This window comes from Semicossyphus pulcher, unplaced genomic scaffold, assembly GCF_022749685.1.
Source record: "Semicossyphus pulcher isolate SPU_LCO1_2020_fin unplaced genomic scaffold, fSemPul1.0.p SCAF_5, whole genome shotgun sequence".
NCBI lineage: Eukaryota > Metazoa > Chordata > Actinopteri > Labriformes > Labridae > Semicossyphus > Semicossyphus pulcher.
Window position 1 is genome coordinate 33820001 of NW_027211726.1, and position 25964 is coordinate 33845964.

At 45.6% G+C, this 25964-nt stretch overlaps 4 protein-coding genes across 5 annotated transcripts in view; 3 read left to right on the plus strand and 1 right to left on the minus strand.

The window, feature by feature from the left end:
* The window catches only part of ddx39b (DEAD (Asp-Glu-Ala-Asp) box polypeptide 39B), a 10071-nt gene extending 7645 nt beyond the window's left edge, over window positions 1–2426 (minus strand). Inside the window, exons 1-5 of the mRNA XM_069681585.1 lie at window positions 2201–2426; window positions 1922–2049; window positions 1333–1425; window positions 1060–1243; window positions 584–702 (exon numbers count right to left, since the gene is read on the minus strand). Of these exons, the coding sequence (XP_069537686.1) occupies window positions 584–702; window positions 1060–1243; window positions 1333–1425; window positions 1922–2049; window positions 2201–2420 (744 nt within the window). The 5' untranslated portion in view covers window positions 2421–2426. The remainder of the gene's footprint in view (window positions 1–583; window positions 703–1059; window positions 1244–1332; window positions 1426–1921; window positions 2050–2200) is intronic.
* A 711-nt stretch (window positions 2427–3137) lies between these two features.
* Window positions 3138–4897, plus strand: polr1h (RNA polymerase I subunit H). Its single transcript, XM_069681899.1, has 5 exons — window positions 3138–3226; window positions 3584–3703; window positions 3955–4058; window positions 4148–4257; window positions 4339–4897. The coding sequence occupies exons 2-5, from the start codon at window positions 3586–3588 to the stop codon at window positions 4361–4363; spliced, it is 357 nt and encodes a 118-aa protein (XP_069538000.1). The 5' UTR covers window positions 3138–3226; window positions 3584–3585; the 3' UTR covers window positions 4364–4897.
* Window positions 4898–5548: 651 nt separating this feature from the next.
* gtf2h4 (general transcription factor IIH, polypeptide 4) lies at window positions 5549–11512 on the plus strand. Of its 2 annotated transcripts, XM_069681616.1 has the most exons (14): window positions 5549–5656; window positions 5898–6016; window positions 6108–6212; window positions 6708–6839; window positions 7077–7262; window positions 7645–7753; window positions 8806–8874; window positions 8947–9030; window positions 9191–9365; window positions 9497–9627; window positions 9952–9999; window positions 10093–10171; window positions 10709–10770; window positions 11226–11512. In XM_069681616.1, the coding sequence occupies exons 2-14, from the start codon at window positions 5901–5903 to the stop codon at window positions 11334–11336; spliced, it is 1407 nt and encodes a 468-aa protein (XP_069537717.1). In that variant the 5' UTR covers window positions 5549–5656; window positions 5898–5900; the 3' UTR covers window positions 11337–11512. The 2 variants fall into 2 exon arrangements, with proteins under 2 accessions (XP_069537717.1, XP_069537716.1); XM_069681615.1 differs by having other exon boundaries at window positions 8806–9030.
* A 1018-nt stretch (window positions 11513–12530) lies between these two features.
* Window positions 12531–25550, plus strand: sh3bp5lb (SH3-binding domain protein 5-like, b). The gene is made up of 6 exons (XM_069681661.1): window positions 12531–12940; window positions 13246–13308; window positions 13409–13537; window positions 18687–18848; window positions 23645–23818; window positions 24211–25550. The coding sequence occupies exons 1-6, from the start codon at window positions 12677–12679 to the stop codon at window positions 24844–24846; spliced, it is 1428 nt and encodes a 475-aa protein (XP_069537762.1). The 5' UTR covers window positions 12531–12676; the 3' UTR covers window positions 24847–25550.
* The last annotated feature ends 414 nt before the right edge of the window (window positions 25551–25964 follow it).

Genomic DNA, 25964 nt, shown 5'->3' on the forward strand with positions numbered 1-25964 from the left:
CGTGTCCGAGACGTTCTGGTACCAAAGAGGTAAAACAGAGATCCTGAGCTTCAGGCTGAGGACGTCACGTGACGCCGAGTTCTGACATTTGCTCTTAAAGCTACAGTATGCAGCGTGTTAAAGCTCATCACATGCTGCACGTGTCTGTGCCTGGTCCCCTGCTGCTCTAACATCAACCTTTCTTTGAGTGTGTTTATGGTTTAAACTATAATCTCTGGGCTTCTTTGGTTTCTGACTCAAGCGACATAAAGGTGCATACTGTAGCTTTAAGTGAGGGTGAACTACAGTAAAGCAGCGCGTTGACAGGCTGCGTCAGCACGGCTGCGTCAGCACGGCTGCGTCAGCACGGCTGCGTCAGCACGGCGCAGTCCCAGTGAGCAGACGTTTCTCCCCACACACTGACGGGGGCTGCGTGGAGTTTAACTTCTTTCTTGCTTGTGATTTGGATTCATGGAGGCCGCAGAACAACACGGACTCTGCTGCTCGCTGCTCCAGCAGGAGAGGCAGCACAGGGGGAGGAGGAGTGTCGGTGCAGAGGGAGCAAGAGGAGGCGTGGTGGATGAAGGTGGGGAGGCGTATTTACATCTTGCATGAACTTTCTGCACACTGGGCGGATCTCTTTGCTCAGGGTGGCGCTGAACATCATGACCTGCTTCTCATGGGGGGTCATACGGAAAATCTCCTGGACGTCTCTGCGCATGTCTGCAGGAGCAGAGGGAGTCAGGTCAGCATGTAATGAGTTATTCAGGCTGATGGAGTGTCGCTGGATATGGAGTTAATAACAGCGTTACTCCATCATCATCATCTTAACATCATTTAACTTTATATCAGCTATTTGATCACATTTTAATTTGATGTATCTTTCTTCCCTAAACCTGCCGACCTCCTGATGAGTCCGTTTGTGTGATTTAAAAGAAGCATTTAAAAAATAATAATAAAAACGTGTGTCGACGATATCAACATCCAGTATCTCTATTATTTAGCTTTACAGTGCGTCTGTGTCTGTCATCTCTGTCTCTACATGCATTATTTCTAATTTCACATCCAGCATCTCCTGACCGAGCTGCTCGAGCATCTTGTCGCACTCATCCAGGATGAAGTGTTTGATGTGACGCAGGTTCAGGGTCTTGTTGCGTATCAGAGCCAGGATCCTGCCCGGTGTCCCCACCACAATGTGAGGGGAGTCCTTCTTCAGAGCCTCCTCATCTTTCTTTATAGACAGCCCTCCAAAGAACACTGCCACCTGCAGGCAGACACACACATTACATTCTACAGGCTGTGAGACAGTCGGGATTCAGGGGCTGTAAGGAACCACCAGGTCACAGTGTTTACCTTCACAGAGGGCATGTACTTTGAAAATCTCTCGTACTCCTTGCTGATCTGAAAGGCCAGCTCTCTGGTGTGACACATGACCAGGACAGACACCTGCAGACAAACAAAGACAGCATCAAGACTTTTAATTAAACATGGACGAACAGTGACCTGCAGGTAAAACGAGGACAAAGCTCGAGCAGTCGTTTAACAAAAAACAGAAAAGCCGTTCAGAAATCTGGTAAAATTAACTGTGTGGAAAATGAGATCACAAGTCTTAGTGTTGGTTATATCCAAACTCAGAAGTTCTAAATGTGATTTCCTCACAGTACAACCACGTCTGGATCAAAAGAAGCTGAAACTAGCCTAACTCGCACTGCATTGGACTTCTGGGTTACGTACGGTATATGGCATATTGCCGTTTCTGTGCTGTTGCTGGTGTGCTGCAGACTGAGCGGTCTATCACCAGCAGTTTATGTGCAGCTGCCTGTCCAGGGTTGGTAGCCTCACAGAATGTAACCTGACGCTGTTTACACTTTAATTGTGTGTCAAGTGTGTGAGAGAAATTATGATTGTGTCGATCAACCAACAGCGATGGAGGCATGCTCACCTGTCCAGTGACGGGCTCCAGCTGCTGCAGCGTGGCCAGAACAAACACTGCAGTCTTCCCCATCCCAGACTTGGCCTGACAGAGAACATCCATCCCGAGGATCGCCTGAGGGATGCATTCATGCTGCACTGTAAGAAATACAAATATACCACATGTCTCTGTGAAGGCAGACCTGACAGCGGTATCATTATTACTTGTGATTTATTATAGTGAATAAAACAAGGGAAAACTCCTCTTTCAGTCTGTTGAAACACTAACATCTCTTCTTGTGACACTCACCCTCAGACGGATGCTCGAAGCCACAGTCCACGATCGCTCGGAGCAGCTCAGGTTTCAGCAGGAAGTCTCTGAATCCGGAGGAGTGAATGGACACGTAGGAGCCCTTCACCGCCTCCTTCCTCATCAACAAGTCACCTCCTCCGACATCCCCGACTCCCCCAGCCTCCACCTCGTCCTCCTCATAATCCAGCAGCTCGTTGTCCACGTCGTTCTCAGTCATCCTGACTCGCCTGCAAAACCATCAAAGATACATGTGAAGGGTTAATGCTTTCATCATTGTTGGACAAAACATGAAACTTCTACTTTGTTATAATTATATACGCTTATAGTCTTATTCTATGACAGAAACTGTAACATAACCAAAAACAATTAAATCCTCTGGGGTCACAAGACCAACCTGAGAGCTCCCGAGGACATGAAGAACTAGACTTTATATGCTTCATAGTAATGCACTTGCCAATGAACCCATTGAATTGATTTTGAATTTAACTTAACGTCAGCTATCAAAATGAACAGTGTAAACATTTAACATATACAATATTCCCGCGGTAGTTTGTGATATTTGGTTGGCCTGTGTTAATAAAAGGACGTTAATTAACTGTAATTACTTAACAAGCTTTCACCTGTCATAACCTAATCCCCAGTATTTTCAAAGCTAGCTGCAGTTAGCTCCACGGCTAACAAACAACTCGTCAACTCGCCTGCTAAACCCCTTCACGGCTCAGTTTTCAATATTAAAATTTAACACCTATATTTCTGCACGTTATGCTAATGATGTAGGTTCAGAACGACCTTTAGATATCAACATACCTTTACTAAGACAGATAAAATTAACCACAACGTTTGGTTAAAGTATAGCTATAACGTTGGCGCGGACAAATGACGTCAGAGCCTCCGACGCTGAGGAGCGGAAGGACCCCGCAGTGTGGCGTCCATGCTTCTTCTGACAGAACAAACACTGGGTTCGTTTCTGTCGCTGAAGACTGGATTATTTCTGCGGAAATAAGTCAATAACACATTTAACAGGTAAGTTAATTCATTAGGTAACCAAAATCTGCTCTCCAAACGATTATAATATTAATATAAAGTTACATTCTCCTGGTATGAAGCGTTCTGTGCTACTTTTTGTGTCTTAAGTTCTTATGGACACAATCTCTTGTTGATATATGAACTTTATTGATAACTCCTGAAATGTGTCTGCGAAAACTTGATTCATGAATGTAAACAAAAAGCTCTAGACAGTTAAGTTTATTACATACTCTCAATTATTGCTAATTTTAACCGTATACTAGAATGTGCATAAAAAAATATGCACATATATTATTTATAAGTCTGTCTTTCCCTGAAGTAAGTGACATAACAGATTCTCTTTCCTTCAAACAGAGATGTCGTGTTTTGCCTGTGATCCAAATTTCTGCCCGGAGTGTGGGAACATCCTTCCTCTGCCAGGAGTGCAGGACGTGGTGCGCTGCCCCCGCTGCTCCTTCTCCATCCCTGTAGCAGGTACCTACAACAACAATGTGTTTACGACATTTCATTGTAGTGGTATCCATCCATGCAGATAGTTTTAGTTTCATTATTTCAGGTTTGAGATCAAAAATTGAAGCAGCAAAGTAACTTTCCAGAAACAAAGGCACTGTTTCACTGAATTTTTCAGCCTGTGTGCACACTGTCCACGTCAGTATTTATTGTTAGATAAAAGCAAAGACTTCCCTCGATCATCCCTCCTTACATGACTGTGTTTTATTGTGCAGAGTTCTCGGGGCAGGAGGTCCGCTCGACAGTCATCTTTAACCCTGTGGAGCAGTCGTCTCTGTCTCTGGAGGGAGAGGAGGACTCTGAGCTGAAGGGACCTGTGGTGAGTGTGTGTGTGTGCGTGTGTGCGTGTGTGCGTGTGCGTGTGTGTGTTTGTGCTTGTGTATTAATGAGCTCACCTGCTCCCTGTAGATCGACAGACGCTGCTCTCGCTGTAACAAAGAGGGGATGATTTATCACACCAGGCAGATGAGATCTGCAGATGAAGGGCAGACAGTCTTCTTCACCTGTATGCACTGCAGGTTAACAACATGAACACACTGTGTGTTGTGTGTGTGCTGCTGTGTGATCTTCTGCTGATCATGTTAATGTTTGTGTTGCAGGTACCAGGAGAAGGAGGACTCCTGAGAAGAGATCTACTCCTCTCATTCTTCTGCTCTCGTGCTGTTTCACCTGTTTGGATGTTTCCTCCACACCTGGATTGTGCAAAGAGCAAACAGTGACTGTGCCCTTCAGCTCAGGTTTCACTAATGAGACTCTGAATGAACAAAATATCCTGAGAGAAGAGTTCACAGCACTCAGTTGTTAAACGTGTTTTTCTGTCAGTAGTGAAGCTCGTTGATGATCCTCCTCTGATGGATGCTGTGTGTAACAGTTAGAGGCTGCAGAAAGAGCTGCTCAGTCTGACAACAAAATGTTAACGCTGCATTAACAGATGTTTTGGGCCTCTTTGGGCAGTAAACTAAGAGCAAACACGATACTGACATGTTGTCAGTGAAGACATCTGTCACAGCGAACATCCATCATAATGAGCTTTTCCTCAGTTGGTCAGTCGTGTACAGAAGCTTGGTTTTAAATATTTCGTAATTCTAGTTTTATTTATCTTCCATAGTTCAACAGCTCAAAAATGTCATCTTGTGCATTTATTCTTATCAAATAATAAAATCCATGTAAATACATTTGTCAAAGTCTCTTTGTCGAAGTCAGTGTCGTCAAATCACGAATCAATCATGAATCAATCCGGTATCGGATCATAAAAGTCGCCTGGAACACATGAAAACATCTCAGAGATGCGTCCTTTGTCACACTGTACATGCTGGATCTCACAAGTCACCCTATGGCCTCACTGTGAGCATTCACAGCCGCATCAAAAGTGGTTCAGTTATAAAACAGATAATCATTCAGGTATATATATATATTGACTGTGACACACATTTCTTTACACAGTCACAATCAGAATGGCAAATAAATGTATTAAACAATCAACATAAGAGCCAAAAATAAAAGCACTATAACTTATACAAATAAAAATCGGTGTTATGTTAAAAAGTAAATGCATTAAAGGTCTGACAGAAAGACATCTTTATTCCTATACTTTTATTTTAATTGCCAGTTTGCACTCTCCAAACTTACAGACATTTTAATTACCATTCCATTAAATACTTCAGAAACAGCCAGAAGGCTAGTTTTGATATACGTCCAGCAGAGGGCGGTACTGCCATGTCACTTTTTGACGTATTGCCATGTGTAATAGCTGAAGAAGAAAAAGACCAATCACAAGGCTGGTGAGGTCACATGACCCAGAAACATGGCCGCTCAGCCACAGTGAGCTGCCGGATGACAACAATGCAGTTATTTTGTTCTCTAAAACAGTTGTACTGTCAATAACTCGCCTAAACGACACATCCATCCATCCTCACGGTAAATACTGACTTTTACTTATTTATACTGATTATGTTATTTTAAGACTTCTGCCGTCTGTGGCTGCTCTGTGAGTGACTGTCATGAATGTAACACATCATCTGCTACGCATATATAAAAGTTTAAAGCTGAACATTCAGAATTACCCAATAGATACTCTCCTGTCACTTTCTAAATTGAAATGTTGTGCGACATATCGCTGTCGTGGTGCGTTCACTGACCCCCCTCTGTACTGATGCAGAAAATGAAGCTGCGCGTGCAGCTGCAGTGTAAGAATCTGCATGAATACCTGAGAGAGCTGAGCCCTGAGATCCTGGACAGACTGTACAACCACCCAGCGACATGTCTGGCTGTATACAGGTGTGAAGGCTGTAACATATTCCTACCTACATGATGTTCATATGTTGCACTGTGCTGTGTAACTGTGTTTATTGTGTGTGATCTTTTAAAGGGAGCTCCCCTCTCTGGCTAAGAACTATGTGATGCGGATGCTGTTCCTGGATCAGCCTCTCCCTCAGGCAGCTGTGGCTCTGTGGGTGAAAAAAGACAGTCAGAAGTGAGTCCTTGTGTCTTCATCACTTTTAGCAGTGTCGCCTGTTGTCTGATTGCACTCCTGTGGCCCCCTGAACTGTTCCTGCTGCAGTGTCTTTTAATGCTTGTTCTTTTTCATGTACGTCTTCATAGATCTGTGTGTAGATCCTGTGTCAGCCAGACAGGCGGTCAATAGGCCCCTGAATCAGGGATGCACTGACTCGGTGCATCATTGGTTGTAGCCGTATTGTTGTCTGAAGCCTTTTCGACTCATGTGACAACACTGGCCATCATTTCTTAACACAACATTTTATTATGAAATTAAACTGACAAAATCTCTTATTATGATTTATTGAGTCAGTTTACAGAAAGTAGTAAATGTGACATCAATTATTAATCTGTAATTGTTAAACATATTTACTTCTTTATTTAAAAAGAGGTTAAAGTAAGTGTGGCCGGAGTATAAAAACACTGACCACATGAATCATCAGTTCATCGTCAGCTTGTGTTTCTTCTGCAGGGATCACGATGAGTGTGTGTCCGTGTTAGCAGGACTCCGTCTGTGGCACAGTCAGCAGCTGCAGGGAGGTCTGCAGGGGTACATCCTGAACCCAGTGTTCAAAGAGAACCTGAGGATCGCTCTGCTCGGAGGGTACGTCTGCTCACATGCACGCACACACACACGCACACACACACACACACACACACACACACACACACACACACACACACACACACACACACACACACACTGATGTGACGGACAGGAGTCCAGCATACACGTGGCTCCTGCAGTGATGATGACGGGAGATGATCTAACTCCTCTGAACTCCTTTAAAACGACGTATCTGCAGTTCTTTTCTGAATAATAGGTTTTGTCGTCACACAGGGGCAAAGCGTGGGCAGACGAGGGCGCCACTCTGGGTCCAGACCGCCACGCTCGGGACATTGAGAGTCTGGACCGCTACGCGATGGAGCGCTGGGAGGTGATCCTGCACTTCATGGTGGGATCTCCCTCTGCTGCCGTCAGTCAGGACCTCGCTCAGCTGCTGGTTCAAGCCGGACTCATGAAGAGGTACGAAGAGTGACAGCACAGACAGCGCACACTGTAAAGAGTCCAGTGTTTCCTTTTCTTGTTGTGATGTGACTTCTTAAGTTAAAGCTAACGCTTCATACCCTTTAAATCTGAACCGGAAGGTTCTGCATGTTTTAGCTGCTCTGGTTTTATCTCAGATCAGTTCAAACAGGCTCAAAGATGCAAACCCGCCGCCTGAGGAACATCTGGAAAATAAATAAAATTAAATGTTTGTCAGATAAATACTCATAAATAATCATTGTCAGATTTTAACTTCTAAATATTGATGATAATTTGCTGTCTGACTCTTTCCTGAGCCCGCCCCCTTTAGTAACCCTTTCTGTGCCCGTCATGTCGTTGTTTCTTCTTCTCTGTTTTTCAGCGAGGCAGGAGAGGCTCCCTACATCACCTCCGCTGGTTTCCAGTTCCTCTTACTGGACACGGCCTCTCAGCTGTGGTACTTCACCCTGCAGTACCTCAAAACGGCTCAGGTACATTAAAGAGCTCAGGTACATTAAAGGGCTCAGGTACCTTAAAGGGCTCAGGTACATTAAAGGGCTCAGGTACCTTAAAGGGCCCAGGTACATTAAAGAGCTCAGGTACATTAAAGAGCTCAGGTACATTAAAGAGCTCAGGTACCTTAAAGGGCTCAGGTACCTTAAAGGGCCCAGGTACATTAAAGAGCTCAGGTACATTAAAGAGCTCAGGTACCTTAAAGGGCTCAGGTACATTAAAGAGCTCAGGTACCTTAAAGGGCTCAGGTACATTAAAGGGCTCAGGTACATTAAAGAGCTCAGGTACCTTAAAGGGCTCAGGTACATTAAAGAGCTCAGGTACATTAAAGGGCTCAGGTACCTTAAAGGGCTCAGGTACATTAAAGGGCTCAGGTACCTTAAAGGGTTCAGGTACATTAAAGGGCTCAGGTACATTAAAGGGCTCAGGTACCTTAAAGGGCCCAGGTACATTAAAGAGCTCAGGTACATTAAAGAGCTCAGGTACCTTAAAGGGCTCAGGTACATTAAAGAGCTCAGGTACCTTAAAGGGCTCAGGTACATTAAAGGGCTCAGGTACATTAAAGAGCTCAGGTACCTTAAAGGGCTCAGGTACATTAAAGAGCTCAGGTACATTAAAGGGCTCAGGTACCTTAAAGGGCTCAGGTACATTAAAGGGCTCAGGTACCTTAAAGGGTTCAGGTACCTTAAAGGGCTCAGGTACATTAAAGGGCTCAGGTACCTTAAAGGGCCCAGGTACATTAAAGGGCTCAGGTACCTTAAAGGGCTCAGGTACCCATCAGGGAGACGACGTGAAGAGGAGCAGCATGAATGCATCAGTGCTTTCTAACTGTGTTCATGAGGTTAGTTGAAGTGTGAGCAGCATCAGTGTAACGTCTCTGAACAGAGGAAGCAGCTGCACCACCTCTGCTGCTCTGGAAACATCAGAGCTCAGGAAGAGAAGTCACACGAGCTGTTCTTTGTTCATGTCCACTGAAACACCTGAAACACCTGAAACATAAACAATAAATCATGTGTGCTGTGTGTCTCAGTCCAGAGGGATGGACCTGGTGGAGATCTTGTCCTTCCTGTTCCAGCTCAGCTTCTCCACGCTCGGCAGGGTGAGTCTGAGTCTGTGTTCTGCTCGCTGGGAGTCTCTCTGTGTTCTTGATGTGTGTGTCTGTGTGTCTCAGGATTACTCTGTGGAGGGAATGAGTGAGTCTTTACTCACCTTCCTGCAGCACCTGAGGGAGTTTGGACTCGTGTTCCAGAGGAAGGTGAGACGCTGACGAGGAGAGAGAATCCACTTAAACATCTGTTAGCACCTCTCCAGCACCTCCTTCAGAGGAGGAGAAACTGTCCAGAACAGATAATAAGTAAAGACTCAGATAGTTTATAACATGTGGTGACGCTGTTTGTTTGCTCTTCTGCCATCAGAGGAAGTCGAGGCGCTACTACCCGACCAGGCTGGCCATCACTCTGGCTGCAGGAGTCACCAGCAGCTCCTCCTCCTCCTCGTCTTCCTCCTCCTCCTCCTCAGCTTCTACTCCTAGTACAGGAGACGCAGGCTTCATCGTGGTGGAGACTAATTATCGAATCTACGCCTACACAAGTATGTCTGAACGCTGACATGTTACAGTGTTATAAGACATCCCTGTGCTGACCTGTGTGTGTGTGTGTGTGTGTGTGTGTGTGTGTGTGTGTGTGTGTGTGTGCGTGTGCGTGTGCGTGTGTGTGTGTCAGACTCTGAGCTTCAGATCGCTCTGGTGGCTCTGTTCAGTGAGATGTTGTACCGTTTCCCTAACGTGGTCGTGGCTCAGGTCACCAGAGAGTCAGTTCAACAAGCCATCGCCAACGGCATCACCGCACAACAGGTAGTCCGCTGCACAGTGAAACACTGCAGGGGAAGTTTAGTTCTTTAGTTCTGCACCTAAAAATGTCTTCTTCTTTTGACCCCTTACACATTTACTTTCTCATTAAAACAACAACAGTAATAACGATTGCATTGTGCAGTAAAACATCTTGTCTGTTTCCTGCTGGTATATTCTGTTATATGCTGCAGAGCCTCATCAGTCTATGCTTCAGAGTAACTCATTTCAGTGATGACAGTGTTGTAGATCAGCATGGACAGTGTTTGTCAGTATGTGTCTGACTTCTTGTCTAATCCACTTGATTTTGTGTAATTAATCACCTTCCAGATCATCCACTTCCTGAGGACCAGAGCTCACCCTGTCATGCTCAAACAGGTACGTGAACCCTGCTGATCGTCTCCACTTCACTCTGATAGTTCTGACTGTGTGCTCTTTAGCATGTCTGCACCGTGTCCTCTTCATCCTCAGACCCCCATCCTTCCTCCGACCATCACGGATCAGATCAGACTGTGGGAGCTGGAGAGAGACCGCCTGCAGTTCACTGAGGGTGAGACAGGTTCTGCTTCTCTCTGTCTGTGTGTTCGGAAAAAGAGCTCTGATATAAAACCTGCAACAAAGTGAAAGAACCTCATTTATTACTGCTGTCTTTGAATCTAGTCTCTGTTGTTTACATGTTTACTTGTTTTTAAGCTGCAATCAGTGACAGGAAACACATCCTGCACAGCTCTTTCACATTAAAAGCCTTCTGCAGTTCAAAGGGCATAATTCCTCTTTTTACTGGGAGGCTTTTCGTGTGAAAAATGTTCATGAAGTTTATTATATATTATTAATTATTATTATATATATCAGTTACATTAAAAACATTCTGATTGTAACACATGCATGAGACATGAGACAGAGCTGAGCACGTTACAACTCGTCCTGCCTGAACCTTGTGACTGACAGATGTTGGTTCTGTTGACATCAGTCAGTCAGTGGACTCGAACTGTGTCTCCTGCTGTCTGAGCTGTACTCTGTCACACTGACCTTCATCTCTCACCTGTATGTGTGTGCGTGTGTGTGTGTGTGTGTGTTTCTCCTGCAGGTGTACTGTATAACCAGTTCCTGTCCCAGGCTGACTTTGAGGTGCTGCGAGACAGAGCTCAGGTCGGCTGTCGTTTCTTTTTTCCATGATTTAATAATACCATATGTTATAATTATATTTATAAGGATATGATAGTTTACGGTGCTGCAACGGCCCAAACGGTTTCCATCAGAAGAAACAGGCTGCAAATTCAGAAACACATGCAAAAGTCCAAAACACATGCAGCGACAGAAACACGCTGCCAAGGACAAAAACGTGCTTCACATCAAACACGCTACAAACACACAAACCTGTAATGAACACAACAGAGAGTTCCTCACAGTCGCCGAAACAAACAAGAGAACTTTGAAAATCGATTGGAGACATCAGGAGACAGGTCGGTTGGTGTGTTCATAAAAGGAGCATTAGCATGTTTTCTACTGTATATTTGGGGGGACAGAAACCCCCCAACACTTTGTGCTTCTGCTCTAAACTACCAGGGCAGGTCTCTAACTGTGAGGCTGTCACTGTGTTTCAGGGTCTGGGCTGTCTGGTGTGGCAGGACGTGGCTCACAGGGTGATGGTGGTGAGCCCTCAGGGACACAGTGAGGTCAAGAGGTTCTGGAAACGACAGAAGACTCACACGTAACACGAGGCGAGAGACGAGGGGCAGTGATGTCACAGCTGAGGACAGGAAGTCCTCTGATGTCACAGTTCAGCTGTTCATCGCTGTGAGAAAGAGGAGATGATTTAATTATTTTGTATGTTTCATAAAATGTTGACTTCCATGTGTTTTTGATTAAATAGTACTCAGAAGAAAACGTTCATGTGGGCTCATCCGTCTCTCCTCTCTCAGTGGGAAACTCGGTCTGTTTTTAAAGGATTTCTTTCACATATTTTGGGTTCTAAATGACTAATGGGAGCAAAAAGCTTTGGTACGTCTCCACTAAAAGTTCTTGTTGTTTCCACTGACACATTGTGTGTGACAACATGACAGAAAGGATCCCTACAGAGATAGACCTTTTTGTTACAGAGGAAGATGATTGTTTTAACCACACACAGACGTTACATCGCTCTCTGCAAACACACCAGACTCCATTCAGAAAAACAGTGTTTTTACCTCACAGAACACAGGAGCTGCTGCTCTGCTGCTGCCTTGATCTGTTTATTAGCTTTTAAATGTGTTGGAGTCAAACTAACCATTTAAAAACTAAAGACACACTAATATTCACAGAGACCAACATGACTCCACCATGAGACAGAAACACTTCCTTTAACAGGCCGAACCAGACCCATGGAGAACACACATATATAATGAAGACATCCTGTTGACATTACCTCATACATTTACTCTGATTCTACAGTGTAAGTTAAACAGGGACATGCTATCTTCTGGTGTTTTTGGAGATAAACTCAACTGGATTAACGGACTTCAATATTTTCTGATTAAAAACTACAATCTAAGTTAACATGATAAACAAAGTGACTAAATAAATGATTTGCTTTGGGTATTTTGCCTTGCATTTCTAACTTTCTGATGATAAAGGCTTCAATACTATCGAAATATCTTATTTACTTTGAATGTGCTTGAGAGGGTCCTCTCCTCATTTATTAAAATATGTAAACAGAGTCTGGCCAAACACTTTATTTATTATTGGATAAAGTATGTATTAATACATAAACTATCAGTGAACATAAATAGTTAAGTAAGTAGATAAACACAGAGCCGGGCCGGGCAGAGTGATGCAGAGTCTGCTGTCATCATGAGCAAGAGAGGGACTGTAGCATCCAGGCTACGTGCTGGCTAGCGTTAGCATTAGCATTAGCATTAGCCACACAGAGTTGTTGGTAGTGCAGCCACAGCCGGGCATGCTAACACTTTATTAAGTGTGTTCCAGTCGGTTTTCCAGCACTGTAAAAGCTGACACCGGACTGTCCTGACCCGGGAGATTTACGCTTTAAGCCCGGCAACCGGACCAAAGGCCGAACATGGAGCCGGGGACCTCGCGTGAATCTCCGACCGCCGCGGGGGTCCCTAAACCGGCCGGACTTCGGGAGGAGACCCCGGGGGAGGAGGCTAAAGGCGGAGCGGGGAGCACCGTGATGCTGAAGCGGAGAGGAGTGGAAGGAGACACCGAGGAGGAGGTGAAGGCTCAGGGGAAGGATGATGAAGATGCTGGGAGCCAGAATAAAACCGGAGAAGAGGAAGAGGAGGCTGGTAAACATGAGGAGGAGCTGGACCCCAGAATACAGGCATGTTAATAAAATAATCCTTATTATAGAAATACATGATGTGTTATTGTTTTTACACACACAATCCTGTTTATGTCAGTTTATTCTTACTTAACAAAGCTGTAATTAACATGAACATACACATGGTGGTACTGGTCTGCTCCTGGCACACACTGGTACCCAGCATCAGCTGCCTCTCCCTGCATCTCTGGGCTGCTGATGCCCCCCCAACAGATACTTTAGCATGGCTTTATTTCAGCATCTTTGAAACATTTTCTGTTCATATTGTGCTTTTAATAAACACCATATTTTCATGTTGTTTTCAGGAGGAGCTGGAGCACCTGAACCAGGCCAGCGATGAGATCAACAAGCTGGAACTGCAGCTGGATGTGAGACAGCTGTTTGTACACTCACAGCATCCCTTTCTTTCACACAGTCTGTCATGTCAGGGTTGACTGATGTGTGATGTGCTGTGTGTGTTCCCTGCAGGATGCCCGGTCCAGCTACAGGAGGATTCTGACCGACTCTGCCAGGAAGCTGAACGGTCAGGGCTCCCAGCTTGGAGCCTGCATCGAGAAAGCGAGGCCGTACTATGAAGCACGCAGACTGGCCAAAGAAGTGAGTGTTGTAGCTAAACATGAGAAATAAAGTGTGTTTGCATGGTTCATTATAGGAGAGATAGAGTCAGTATCTGCACGACAGAAAGGAGACTTAGATCTTAAAAATTAGACATCAGTGTCTTCAGTTTCTTTGTTGGCTAAAACTTAAAAAACAACAAAAGAATCGAACAAAGTTTGACTGCAGCTGATGTACACTACCAGTCAAAAGTTTGGACACACTTTCCCATTCACTTGTATGAGAAAATGTGCCATCCAAACTTCTGACTGGTAGTGTACATGTTTTTAATTACACGAGTATCAGGTGCTAAAATGAACACAGAGCCTCATCTTACGTTTGTTTAAACAGCCTCTAAAATTCAGTGATGAGTGTACGGTGTGACCCTCCTGCTGCAGGTGAATCTTTGTGGATCTTTGTGCACAGAACTTGTCGCTGTCCGAGGTGCTGATCCTGAGATCTCTGTTTAGCTGTCCGTCCTTCACTCAGCGCATTTGTTGTGATGTTAGAAACCCTCTCAGTGAATCCCTCAGGTGTTGTTCACTCTGCTGGTGTTTATTACACGTCTGTGACTCTACAGGAGAGATGAGCGCCATTCCTCGAAAACATTCCCTCAGTTGGGTTTTGACGATGGAGATGAGGCGACTGTGAAGACTTAAGTGTTTGACAAATATGTCTGTATTATCGAACCATCCCGTGAGCCCTCATGCCCTGTGGATGTATCATTTGTATAGCGCCAAATCATATCCAGAGTTATCTCGAGACACTTTACAGAAAGAGCAGGTCCAGACCGACTCTTTGTTCTGTTATTTAAAGAGAGGCCCAACATGAATCACCATGAGTAGCACTTAGACAGAGAGAGAGAGAGAGAGAGAGAGAGAGACAGAGAGAGAGAGACAGAGAGAGAGACAGAGAGAGAGACAGAGAGAGAGAGACAGAGAGAGAGACAGAGAGAGAGAGAGAGAGAGAGACAGAGAGAGAGAGAGAGAGAGAGAGAGACAGAGAGAGAGAGAGAGAGAGGGAGAGAGGGAGAGAGGGAGAGAGAGAGGGAGAGAGAGAGAGAGGAGCTTGGTGTGTCAGATCCCCCCGGCAGTCTAAACCTATAGCAGCATAACTCTGGGCTGGTCCCAGCCTGAGCCAGGCCTAACTATAAGCTTTATCAAAGAGGAAAGTTTGAACTCTTAAAAGAAGAGAGGGTGTCTGCCTCCCGGACCCTGACTGGTAGATTGTTCCAGAGGAGGGGGGCCTGGTAACTGAAGGCTCTACCTCCAACACTACTCTTAGAGACTTTAGGTACCACAAGCAGGCCTGCATCCTGGGAGCGCAATGTTCTAGAGGGGTAATATGGCACTATGAGCTCTTTAAGATATGATGGTGCCTGACCATTAAGAGCTTTGTAAGTAAGAAGAAGGATTTTAAATTCTATTCTAGATTTTACAGGAAGCCAGTGCAGAGAGGCTAATACAGGAGAGATGTGCTCTCTCTTCCTAGTTCTTGTCAGCACACGTGCTGCAGCATTTTGTACCAGCTGCAGAGTTTTTAGTGACTTATTAGGGCAGCCTGATAGTAACGAGTTACAATAATCCAACCTGGAAGTAACGAATGCATGGATGAGTTTTTCTGCATCGTGTTGAGACAGGATGTGTCTGATGTTTGTTGTGAAGGTGAAAGAAGGCTGTCCTTGATATTTGTTTTATGTGGGAGATGAAGGACATATCCTGATCAAATAGAACTCCCAGATTCCTAACAGTAGTGCTGGATGCCAGGCTGATGCCATCTAGGGCAGCTATATCATTAGAGAAAGAGTCTCTAAGGTGTTTTGGGCCGAGCACAATAACTTCAGTTTGTCTGAATTAAGTAGCAGAAAGTTTCTAGTCATCCAGATCTTTATGTCCTTAAGGCATGCTTCTAGTTTAGATAGCTGATTGGTTTCATCTGGCTTCATAGATAAGTATAATTGAGTATCATCTGCATAACAATGAACATTAATGGAGTGTTTCCTCATGATATTACCCAGAGGAAGCATATATAAGGTAAAAAGAATCGGTCCGAGCACAGAACCTTGTGGAACTCTATGACTAACTTTGGTTTGCATAGAGGACACATCATGAGCATTAACAAACTGAGATCGATCTGATAGATAAGATTTAAACCAACTTAGTGCAGATCCTGTAATGAACATTAACTGTTCTAGTCTCTGTAACAGGATGTGATGGTCTATCGTGTCGAAAGCGGCACTAAGATCTAACAGGACGAGTACAGAGAGAAGTCCTCTGTCTGAAGCAGGAAGTAGATCAAACTCTCAGTGCTGTCTCAGTGCTGTGGTGGACTCTAAATCCTGACTGAAAGTCCTCAAATAAACTGTTGTTATGAAGAAAGTCACATAATTGATTAGCGACTGCTTTCTCAAGGATCTTTGAGATAAAAGGAAGGTTAGATATAGGTCTATAGTTAGCTAAGGTGCCTGAATCTAGGGTAGGCTTTTTAAGAAGTGGCTTAATTACAGCTAGTTTAAAAGACTGGGGTACATAGCCAGTCGATAAAGACATACTGATCATATCTAGTAAAGAAGTGCTAATTGAGGGAAAGACTTCCTTAAGCAGCTTGGTTGGAATCGGGTCTAAAAGACAGGTTGATGGTTTAGACGAAGATATCAGAGAATTTAGCTCAGGAAGGTCAATTGGAGAAAAACAGTGTAAACATCAGGTGTGTGAGCAGTTTCCAAAGATACACCTGCACCAGTTAACGGCAGGAGGTTACAGAGTCTCTAATCTTTAGGATTTTGTCATTAAAGAAGCTCATGAAATCATCACTGCTGAGGCCTATAGGAATACTTGGCTCAGTGGAGCTGTGACTCTCTGTCAGCCTGGCTACAGTGCTGAAAAGGTACCTGGGATTGTTTTTATGTTCTTCTATGAGGGAGGAGTAGTAGACACCTCGAGCATGCCGTAGGGCCTTCCTGTATTTATTAAGACTATTTTGCCAGAGTAAACGAGACTCTTCTGTTTTGGTGGATCGCCACATTCTTTCAAATTTACGCCACATTTGCTTCAAGTTACGAGTTTCTGAGTCATACCATGGAGCTAGCCTCTGTCGTTTAATAATCTTCTTTTTTAAGGGGGCAATCGAGTCTAGAGTACTTCTCAGCAAACCTGCAGGACTATCAACAAACTGATCAAGCTGAGAGGGACTAACATTAGCATCAGAGCTTTCTGTAGTAAACAGATGGACGGGCCTCGTGCCCTGTGGACGGATCACTTAGAACAATAGTTCCTCTAAGGGGACAATCAGACCCAAACCGTCTGTGTCATCAGCACAAGACGATATCTGAAATGAATGAGGACAAAGTTACAAAGTTACATGGGATGATGTTTGTTTAATGATCATGAAATATCACTGATGTTCTCTTTAATGTCAGGACGGTACACACTGCACTGGTTAATGTAGTTTAACACATGTAGTCTCTTTGACAGGGACAGAGCTCCTGCAGCAGGTGACAGGTGGTATTAATCCTGTTTACATGTAAAATGAAAGCTTAAATATTCTGAGCCTTCACACTAAACACAAACTTCTCATGTCGAACATCCGATGATGTCATTACATTTCTTTACATGCTGTCAAATCTTCGTGCTAACGAACAGGCTGCAGAGATCGATGTTTGTCTGATGAAGTCCGTCTCAAGTAAAACACAAGTAGAACATGACGTGTGACGTGTGAGACATCTGAAGATACAACAGGAAAGAGTGAACCTCCATCAGCAGAAATAACTGCAGACACTGTTTCTGCTGCAGGTGAGACGATCGACGCGTCGCTCTGAACACCTGAAGAAGGGTCAGAGTTTAAAAAACATTTTATTCATGTTTCAGAACGGTTTTCTGTCAACATGATTTCTGAGTTCAGATTTGTGTGTTTTAATTAATTGTTATTATTTATTGACTTGTGTAACGTTTGAGTTGTTCAGCGTCGGCGGGCCGTTTGTTTTCAGGGTTAATGTTCAGCGACGTCTCAGATCGAATGATTTTGTCCTTAATGAAACTAATTGATAGATAAAACTTTTAACCCTTGACGGCCTGGGTCGTTAGTGTCAGTCATGTTTAATCAACATGCTGAGGACTCATTTCACAGTGTAATTGACCTGGTGCAGGCTGCGCAGAGAGAGAGCAGGGGTCTAATTGGTTCCAATAAAGCAAATAATGGATTATTAATCTGAACTGTTAACGATGTCATCTGTAGTTATAAACATGTAAATGAGAGGTGAGGAGAGAGTGTCTGGTATCTGATGATCCTCCTGCAGAGCCTCCGTCTGATAAAAAGCTTCATCATAAATGTTCTGCAGTCATTAATCTGTCAGAGCGACCTCGTCTCCTCCTCGCTGATCCAGCCCGGCGTCCTGCTGCTCCCTCGTGCAGAGACGGGAAACAGACCTGTCAGGTGATCAAAGTAACCTTGACTTTAACGGCTTCCTCCCAAACTCACAGAGACGCAGCTTCCCACCGGCTGACAGAGCCGCTGAGCTGCTCTGACTCTGTTCTGTAATCAGGATGAACCACAGACACACTGAGGCTAACTGTACACGGACACCCGAAGTTTAAACACATGTGAGCGTTAACAGACTCAGAGTGACACCAGGCGGCGAGTGAGAGGAGAAATAACTCATATTAATCTCACTGAGAAGAAAGTTTGATTCACTGACAATAACACACACGAGGATGTGTCATCTGTTCACACTGTGAGGCCGACAGATCAAAGCATCTGAAAACACACTCAAATTAAACCAAACAGTAACGACTGAATTTAAACAATAAGAACCTTTTTGAACCATTTAGCTTCTTTCAAACTGAACTCATCACCTCCTTAACTAAGGAGCCTGTTTCTCTCACCTGAGACTGTTAGACGATGCCCCTGTGTCAGCTGTCGGTGAATATCCGTCAGCACCAGTAACACATGAAATCAATATTAGGATTCGTTCAAACTGTTTACACATCGACAGTCTTTAACACTCCGAGTGAGGATTATAGAAATGTTTGACATCAGCTCAGGGTGTCCGCCGGTCACAGAGAGAACCAGCTCTGCTTGCAGCCTTTAAACATGTGCATCCTTTTACAGTCTCAGTGTGTCATTTGATTGGTTGGCATGTGTTTGGTCCCGTCAGGCCCAGCAGGAGACCCAGAAGGCGGCTCTGAGATACGAGCGTGCGGTGTCCATGCACACTGCAGCCAGAGAGATGGTGTACGTGGCCGAGCAGGGCCTGTTAGCCGACAGGAACACCATGGACCCCACCTGGCAGGAGATGCTCAACCACGCCACGGCCAAGGTACACAGCCAGGTTCACAGCCGGGTACACACCCGGGTTCACAGCCGGGTTCACAGCCAGGTACACAGCCGGGTTCACAGCCGGGTTCACAGCCGGGTACACAGCCGGGTACACAGCCGGCTTCGCAGCTGGGTTCGCAGCCGGGTTCACAGCTGGGTACACAGCCAGGCCGGTGTTTGGTTTTTCTGTACGAGACAAAGCACATTATCTGAACAACACGAGGCCAGAGTGTGAGGACTGTATTCATCCTGTACATGAATATGATGGGAGATGTGATGGGTACATGAGTATGATGGGAGATGTGATGGGTACATGAGTATGGTGGGAGATGTGATGGGTACATGAGTATGATGGGAGATGTGTTGGGTACATGAGTATGATAGGAGATGTGATGGGTACATGAGTATGATGGGAGATGTGTTGGGTACATGAGTATGATGGGAGATGTGATGGGTACATGAGTATGGTGGGAGATGTGATGGGTACATGAGTATGATGGGAGATGTGTTGGGTACATGAGTATGATAGGAGATGTGATGGGTACATGAGTATGATGGGAGATGTGATGGGTACATGAATATGATGGGAGATGTGTTGGGTACATGAGTATGGTGGGAGATGTGATGGGTACATGAGTATGGTGGGAGATGTGATGGGTACATGAGTATGATGGGAGATGTGTTGGGTACATGAGTATGATAGGAGATGTGATGGGTACATGAGTATGATGGGAGATGTGTTGGGTACATGAGTATGATAGGAGATGTGTTGGGTACATGAGTATGATGGGAGATGTGTTGGGTACATGAGTATGATGGGAGATGTGTTGGGTACATGAGTATGATGGGAGATGTGTTGGGTACATGAGTATGATGGGAGATGTGATGGGTACATGAGTATGATGGGAGATGTGTTGGGTACATGAGTATGATGGGAGATGTGTTGGGTACATGAGTATGATGGGAGATGTGATGGGTACATGAGTATGATGGGAGATGTGTTGGGTACATGAGTATGATGGGAGATGTGATGGGTACATGAGTATGATGGGAGATGTGATGGGTACATGAGTATGATGGGAGATGTGATGGGTACATGAATATGATGGGAGATGTGTTGGGTACATGAATATGATGGGAGATGTGATGGGTACATGAGTATGATGGGAGATGTGATGGGTACATGAGTATGATGGGAGATGTGATGGGTACATGAATATGATGGGAGATGTGATGGGTACATGAGTATGATGGGAGATGTGATGGGTACATGAATATGATGGGAGATGTGTTGGGTACATGAGTATGATGGGAGATGTGTTGGGTACATGAGTATGATAGGAGATGTGTTGGGTACATGAGTATGATGGGAGATGTGTTGGGTACATGAATATGATGGGAGATGTGTTGGGTACATGAGTATGATGGGAGATGTGTTGGGTACATGAGTATGATAGGAGATGTGTTGGGTACATGAATATGATGGGAGATGTGATGGGTACATGAGTATGATGGGAGATGTGATGGGTACATGAGTATGATGGGAGATGTGTTGGGTACATGAGTATGATGGGAGATGTGTTGGGTACATTTGTATGATGGGAGATGTGTTGGGTACATGAGTATGATGGGAGATGTGATGGGTACATGAATATGATGGGAGATGTGTTGGGTACATGAGTATGATGGGAGATGTGTTGGGTACATGAGTATGATAGGAGATGTGTTGGGTACATGAATATGATGGGAGATGTGATGGGTACATGAGTATGATGGGAGATGTGATGGGTACATGAGTATGATGGGAGATGTGTTGGGTACATGAGTATGATGGGAGATGTGTTGGGTACATGAGTATGATGGGAGATGTGATGGGTACATGAGTATGATAGGAGATGTGATGGGTACATGAGTATGATGGGAGATGTGTTGGGTACATGAGTATGATGGGAGATGTGATGGGTACATGAGTATGATGGGAGATGTGTTGGGTACATTTGTATGATGGGAGATGTGTTGGGTACATTTGTATGATGGGAGATGTGTTGGGTACATGAGTATGATGGGAGATGTGATGGGTACATGAGTATGATGGGAGATGTGATGGGTACATGAGTATGATGGGAGATGTGTTGGGTACATTTGTATGATGGGAGATGTGTTGGGTACATGAGTATGATGGGAGATGTGTTGGGTACATGAGTATGATGGGAGATGTGTTGGGTACATGAGTATGATGGGAGATGTGTTGGGTACATGAGTATGATGGGAGATGTGTTGGGTACATTTGTATGATGGGAGATGTGTTGGGTACATGAGTATGATGGGAGATGTGTTGGGTACATGAGTATGATGGGAGATGTGATGGGTACATGAGTATGATGGGAGATGTGATGGGTACATGAGTATGATGGGAGATGTGTTGGGTACATGAGTATGATGGGAGATGTGTTGGGTACATGAGTATGATGGGAGATGTGTTGGGTACATGAGTATGATGGGAGATGTGATGGGTACATGAGTATGATGGGAGATGTGATGGGTACATGAGTATGATGGGAGATGTGATGGGTACATGAGTATGATAGGAGATGTGATGGGTACATGAGTATGATGGGAGATGTGATGGGTACATGAGTATGATGGGAGATGTGTTGGGTACATGAATATGATGGGAGATGTGTTGGGTACATGAGTATGATGGGAGATGTGATGGGTACATGAATATGATGGGAGATGTGATGGGTACATGAGTATGATGGGAGATGTGTTGGGTACATGAATATGATGGGAGATGTGTTGGGTACATGAGTTTGTGCAGACAGCTCTTATGATGGTGTTTTTAATCTAATGAGTGAGCAGGCTGAAGTTAAAGGTTGCTACAGTTACTGTCTGGTTAACTTTTATGCTTAACATATGAAACACCATCAACTTCCTGTTTTAAACTCATGTTGTCAGATAACCATAACTCATTCATCTACAGTATATATCTGTTTAAACTACACTTTCAGGAAACAGATCAGAGAGTCGTCTGCGTAGAAACATATTGAACCCAGAGGGAGCAGAAATGGAGAATTATAACGGGCCGAGGACGCAGCCCTGAGGCACTCCATGAAGGATTTAAAGTAAAACACTGCTGTGCTAACCCGGTGAACTGTGTTTTTCTGAGACATTAATGAGCAGCACGGGGCTCCACAGGGGTCTGTCCTGGCTCCATTCCTGTTCACACTGTATACAACGGACTTCAAATACAACGCTGAGTCCTGCCACATCAGATATATATATCGGATGACACTGCTATTGTGGCGTGTATCAGGAATGGATCTGATAAAAGCCTTCAGTGACTGGAGTCACACAAACTGCCTCCTACTGAACACCTGACAGACAAAGGAGATGATAATAGATTTCCGCAGGTCCAAGCCCCCTCTTTAGCCAGTGAACACTTGTGGGATGGACATCGAGGTGGTTCCAACCTATAAATATCTAGGCGTACACCTGGATAACAAGTTGGACTGGTCCCTTAACACAGACGCACTCTACAAAAAGGGGCAGAGCCACCTCTTTTTCTTAAGGAGGCTCAGATCTCTGGACGTCTGCAGTAAGATGCTGCAGAGGTTTTATCAGTCTGTGGTGTTAGTGTTCTGTTTTATGCTGCAGTCTGCTGGCTCAACCTGGCTGGACTCACTGGGGGATGTGGTGGAGAGATGCACACTGAAGAAGGTGGAGGTCGTTCTAAACAACACGGATCATCTGCTTCATCACACCTCGATGGACCGAAGAAACAACGGTGGTGGACGGCTCCTCTCTCTTCGCTGCAGGACGGAGAGATGTAGAAGATCTTTGTACCCACAGCCGTCAGACTTTTCATTCTTCAGTAAATACTAGATGAGATGCCAGACAAGTGAATTTCCCTTTAGGGATCAATAAAGTTATTGTTATTGTTATTGTTATTGTTATTGTTATGGTTAACCCGGTGCTGAAGGCATTCTATGGAAATCAATTTGTGGGATCCAGAGTTTAGTTTAGTGCACGTACGTGTGCACACATCTATGAAGTAACATCGTCAAACAGAGAACGTAAAGCTTCAGGCTAACAGAGGTGATGTCACTGCAACACACGGTCAGACTGTGAGTCAGGTGACACGTTTTAGGAAGTCTGTCAGAAGATAAAGAACACACTGTGTCTAACAGAAGGAAGTGTTACTGTGTTCATCACAGTCTCTGTAACATCCGACACAACAGCTGAGTGAAGTCACAGTTTCTCATGTTCAATAACTATTCATTAATCAACACTGAGTGTCTGTTCTTACTGCCCTCCTGGGTTACAGCTATCAGCCCTGTACTGATGTACGACTGATGGATCTGAAACTCTCAGGAGAGCACTCAGTGTGCTCTCATCGTTAACATGCATTAAAGCAAGGCTGCCTCCCTCAGCAGCCCTCACTCTGTTCCTGCTGAGCATCATGAAGGATCACCTGACTGGACTTCTGGACACTGATGAGGCCTTCTAAGGTTTGAGCAGCGTGGTCAGCGTTGCAGAGTTCACCTGGAGCTGCTGCAGGTGTCCTCTGTTCTCCAGTCAGGTCCGTTAAAGGTGGAAACTACTGGAACATCATGGGAGTCAAACCAGAGCACCAGCAGGTTTATAAAATGTGTTTAATGGTTTTACGCGGCCCGGAGGTGCAGCTGTGTTTGTGGCTCGGCCTCAGATTTATTTAGAATACCGCCGTGTGTACCGAACAGATAAACGTACGGGAGGTAAAGGTAGAAGGTGATGTGTGTTTGTGTTTCTGCTCAGGTGAACGAGGCGGAGGAGGAGCGTCTCCGCAGCGAACGGGAGCACCAGCGGGTCACTCAGCTCTGTCAGGACGCAGAGGCTCGAGTCCAGACCCTGCAGAAGTCTCTGAAGAAGGTCATCCTCAAATCCAAACCCTACTTTGAACTCAAGGCTCAGTTCAACCACATTCTGGAGGTCAGTGCCGTCAGGGATGTGTTTCTATAGATACGCAACACGAGTTCATTCTGCAGGATTCAGGCTGATGGTTCGGACTCACCTGTCAGCCCCTTCTCTCTGATGCTCACCTGTGGCCTGTTTCAGCTCCAGTCTGTACAATGAGAGTTGGACTGTTTGTGGTTCAGAGGAAACACGAACAACAAGAACTTTTAGTGGACGACCTTTGACCCATCAAGGACTATGTTGCAGCCATTACAGCCTGTTTCACTGCTGCAGGATGAACACATCTATTGAGACGCTCACACTGTTTGTTCCTGTTAGGTTTAGAAATTAAACTCCGAACAGTAAGATGTTGTGGAGCGGTCTAAATGTGTGACTGAGTCTTTCTCACTTCCTGTTTCCTGTTTCAGGAACATAAGTCGAAGGTGGTGCAGCTGGAGGAGCAGGTGTCCAAGGTGAAGATGCGTTACTCTGTGGCTCTGCGGAACCTGGAGCAGATCAGTGAGCAGATCCACGCTCAGAGGGGGCGGGTCAGAGCCAGCAGGGGGCGCCCTGCAGTCTGCGGGGGGCGGAGCTCCCCTGTAGGAGCCGAGGCAGAGGTCAGAGCGACGAGCCGCGTGCAGGTCAGCAGCTGTGTCGGGGGGGTCAGAGGGATAGAGAGCGACTGGGCGGACGGTGAGAAAACCCGGCTGTGGGTGGAGCGGCACAGGGAGAGCGGGTGGGGGCAGAGGGAGCGGCTGGAGGTGGAGCAGGCGGGGTCAGACTGCATGTCCGTCATCAGCCTGCAGACCATCGCCTCCGACCTGGAGAAGTGTGATTCTGTGGAGCACCTGGGGGAGCTGAGCGACGGGGGGAGCGCACGGGAGGAGGAGTGGGAGCGAGACAGGAAGTGCAACGAGAGGCCGGTCAGCAGGGAGGTGGTGAGGGCGGGGCCACAGCAGGAGGACACGCCCCCACAGCAGGAGGAGGAGGAGGAGGAGGGAGGGGTGAGTAAAGAGAAGCAGGAGAGCTTTGTTAAGCAGCACCACAGGAGTGTGAGCCTATGAGAGGAGGGGGAGGGGGAGGAGGAGGAGGAGGAGCAGGAGCAGGAGCAGGAGCAGGAGCAGGAGCAGGAGCAGGAGCAGGAGCAGGAGCAGAGGAAGCCCTCCCGCCTGAGAGGAGGTGGTAATGAACAGGCTGAGAGAGTGAAGGAGCCGCTGTGACTCTGCAGTGAGGAGATCTGCAGGTACATCAGACGCACACTGATGAGCCTGTACGTGACGGAAATACACACGCGCACACACACACACGCGCACACACACACACACACACACACACACGCGCACACACACACACTCATGCTACATCCTTCACTAGTTCTCATGTAAACAGGGCTGCTGTCTGTCATCCTGCTGACAGGTAAACAGTAAACAGGTAAACATGTTGTAATGTGTTCAAACACAGAACGTTCGGCCAAAAGATGTAAAGATGTAAAAAAGAAGAGATGGTGATTTTTAGTCTCTTCTTTCACTGTGTAAAACTTTATTTCAAACAATGTGGCCAAAGTCTTCCTGCTGCCTTACGAGAGAGGGCCTGACGTGGCCTCAGCTGTGTGAACATAATGTGTACATATGTTAATAAGATGATTTAAGTGCAGTGTGTTCGTTGGGCTGCACAGATTTAAACAGCAGTGTTTAACTTTCCTGACTGATCCTGACTGATCCGCCGTGTGACTGATGAACTCTGATGTGAGAGCTCTGCATGAGGATGTTTTATATGAAGAAATGTTCTGATAAGAAATGTTCCAGTTTAAGAATGATCGTCCTGAGGACGTCAGAGCAGCAGACACAGAGAGGCTGTCACATCACAGCTCACAGACTCTGTCATCGACGCTTCTGTCCCGCTAAAGACCCAACAGCCTTCAGGCTTCATCGCATGTATCTGGAAATGTGTCTCTTATCAACCCCCTGGACGTGTGCTCGGGTCGTCGTCAGCTGATCAAACAGAGCCTCACCTGCGCAGCTGGACGCATCAGCTGATCAAGCAGAGCCTCACCTGCGCAGCTGGACCCATCAGCTGATCAAACAGAGCCTCACCTGCGCAGCTGGACGCATCAGCTGATCAAACAGAGCCTCACCTGCGCAGCTGGACCCATCAGCTGATCAAAAAGAGCCTCACCTGCGCA

Coding starts and splice junctions, on each gene's coding strand:
- polr1h (XM_069681899.1), top strand. CDS start 3,586: ATGTCGTGTTTTGCCTGTGATCCAAATTTCTGCCCGGAGTGTGGGAAC. Junction 4,059..4,147: donor CTGAGCTGAAGGGACCTGTG/GTGAGTGTGTGT, acceptor TGCTCCCTGTAG/ATCGACAGACGCTGCTCTCG. Junction 4,258..4,338: donor TTCACCTGTATGCACTGCAG/GTTAACAACATG, acceptor TTTGTGTTGCAG/GTACCAGGAGAAGGAGGACT.
- gtf2h4 (XM_069681615.1), top strand. CDS start 5,901: ATGAAGCTGCGCGTGCAGCTGCAGTGTAAGAATCTGCATGAATACCTG. Junction 9,366..9,496: donor TCGAATCTACGCCTACACAA/GTATGTCTGAAC, acceptor TGTGTGTGTCAG/ACTCTGAGCTTCAGATCGCT. Junction 9,628..9,951: donor ACGGCATCACCGCACAACAG/GTAGTCCGCTGC, acceptor ATCACCTTCCAG/ATCATCCACTTCCTGAGGAC.
- sh3bp5lb (XM_069681661.1), top strand. CDS start 12,677: ATGGAGCCGGGGACCTCGCGTGAATCTCCGACCGCCGCGGGGGTCCCT. Junction 13,309..13,408: donor AGCTGGAACTGCAGCTGGAT/GTGAGACAGCTG, acceptor TGTTCCCTGCAG/GATGCCCGGTCCAGCTACAG. Junction 13,538..18,686: donor CACGCAGACTGGCCAAAGAA/GTGAGTGTTGTA, acceptor TGGTCCCGTCAG/GCCCAGCAGGAGACCCAGAA.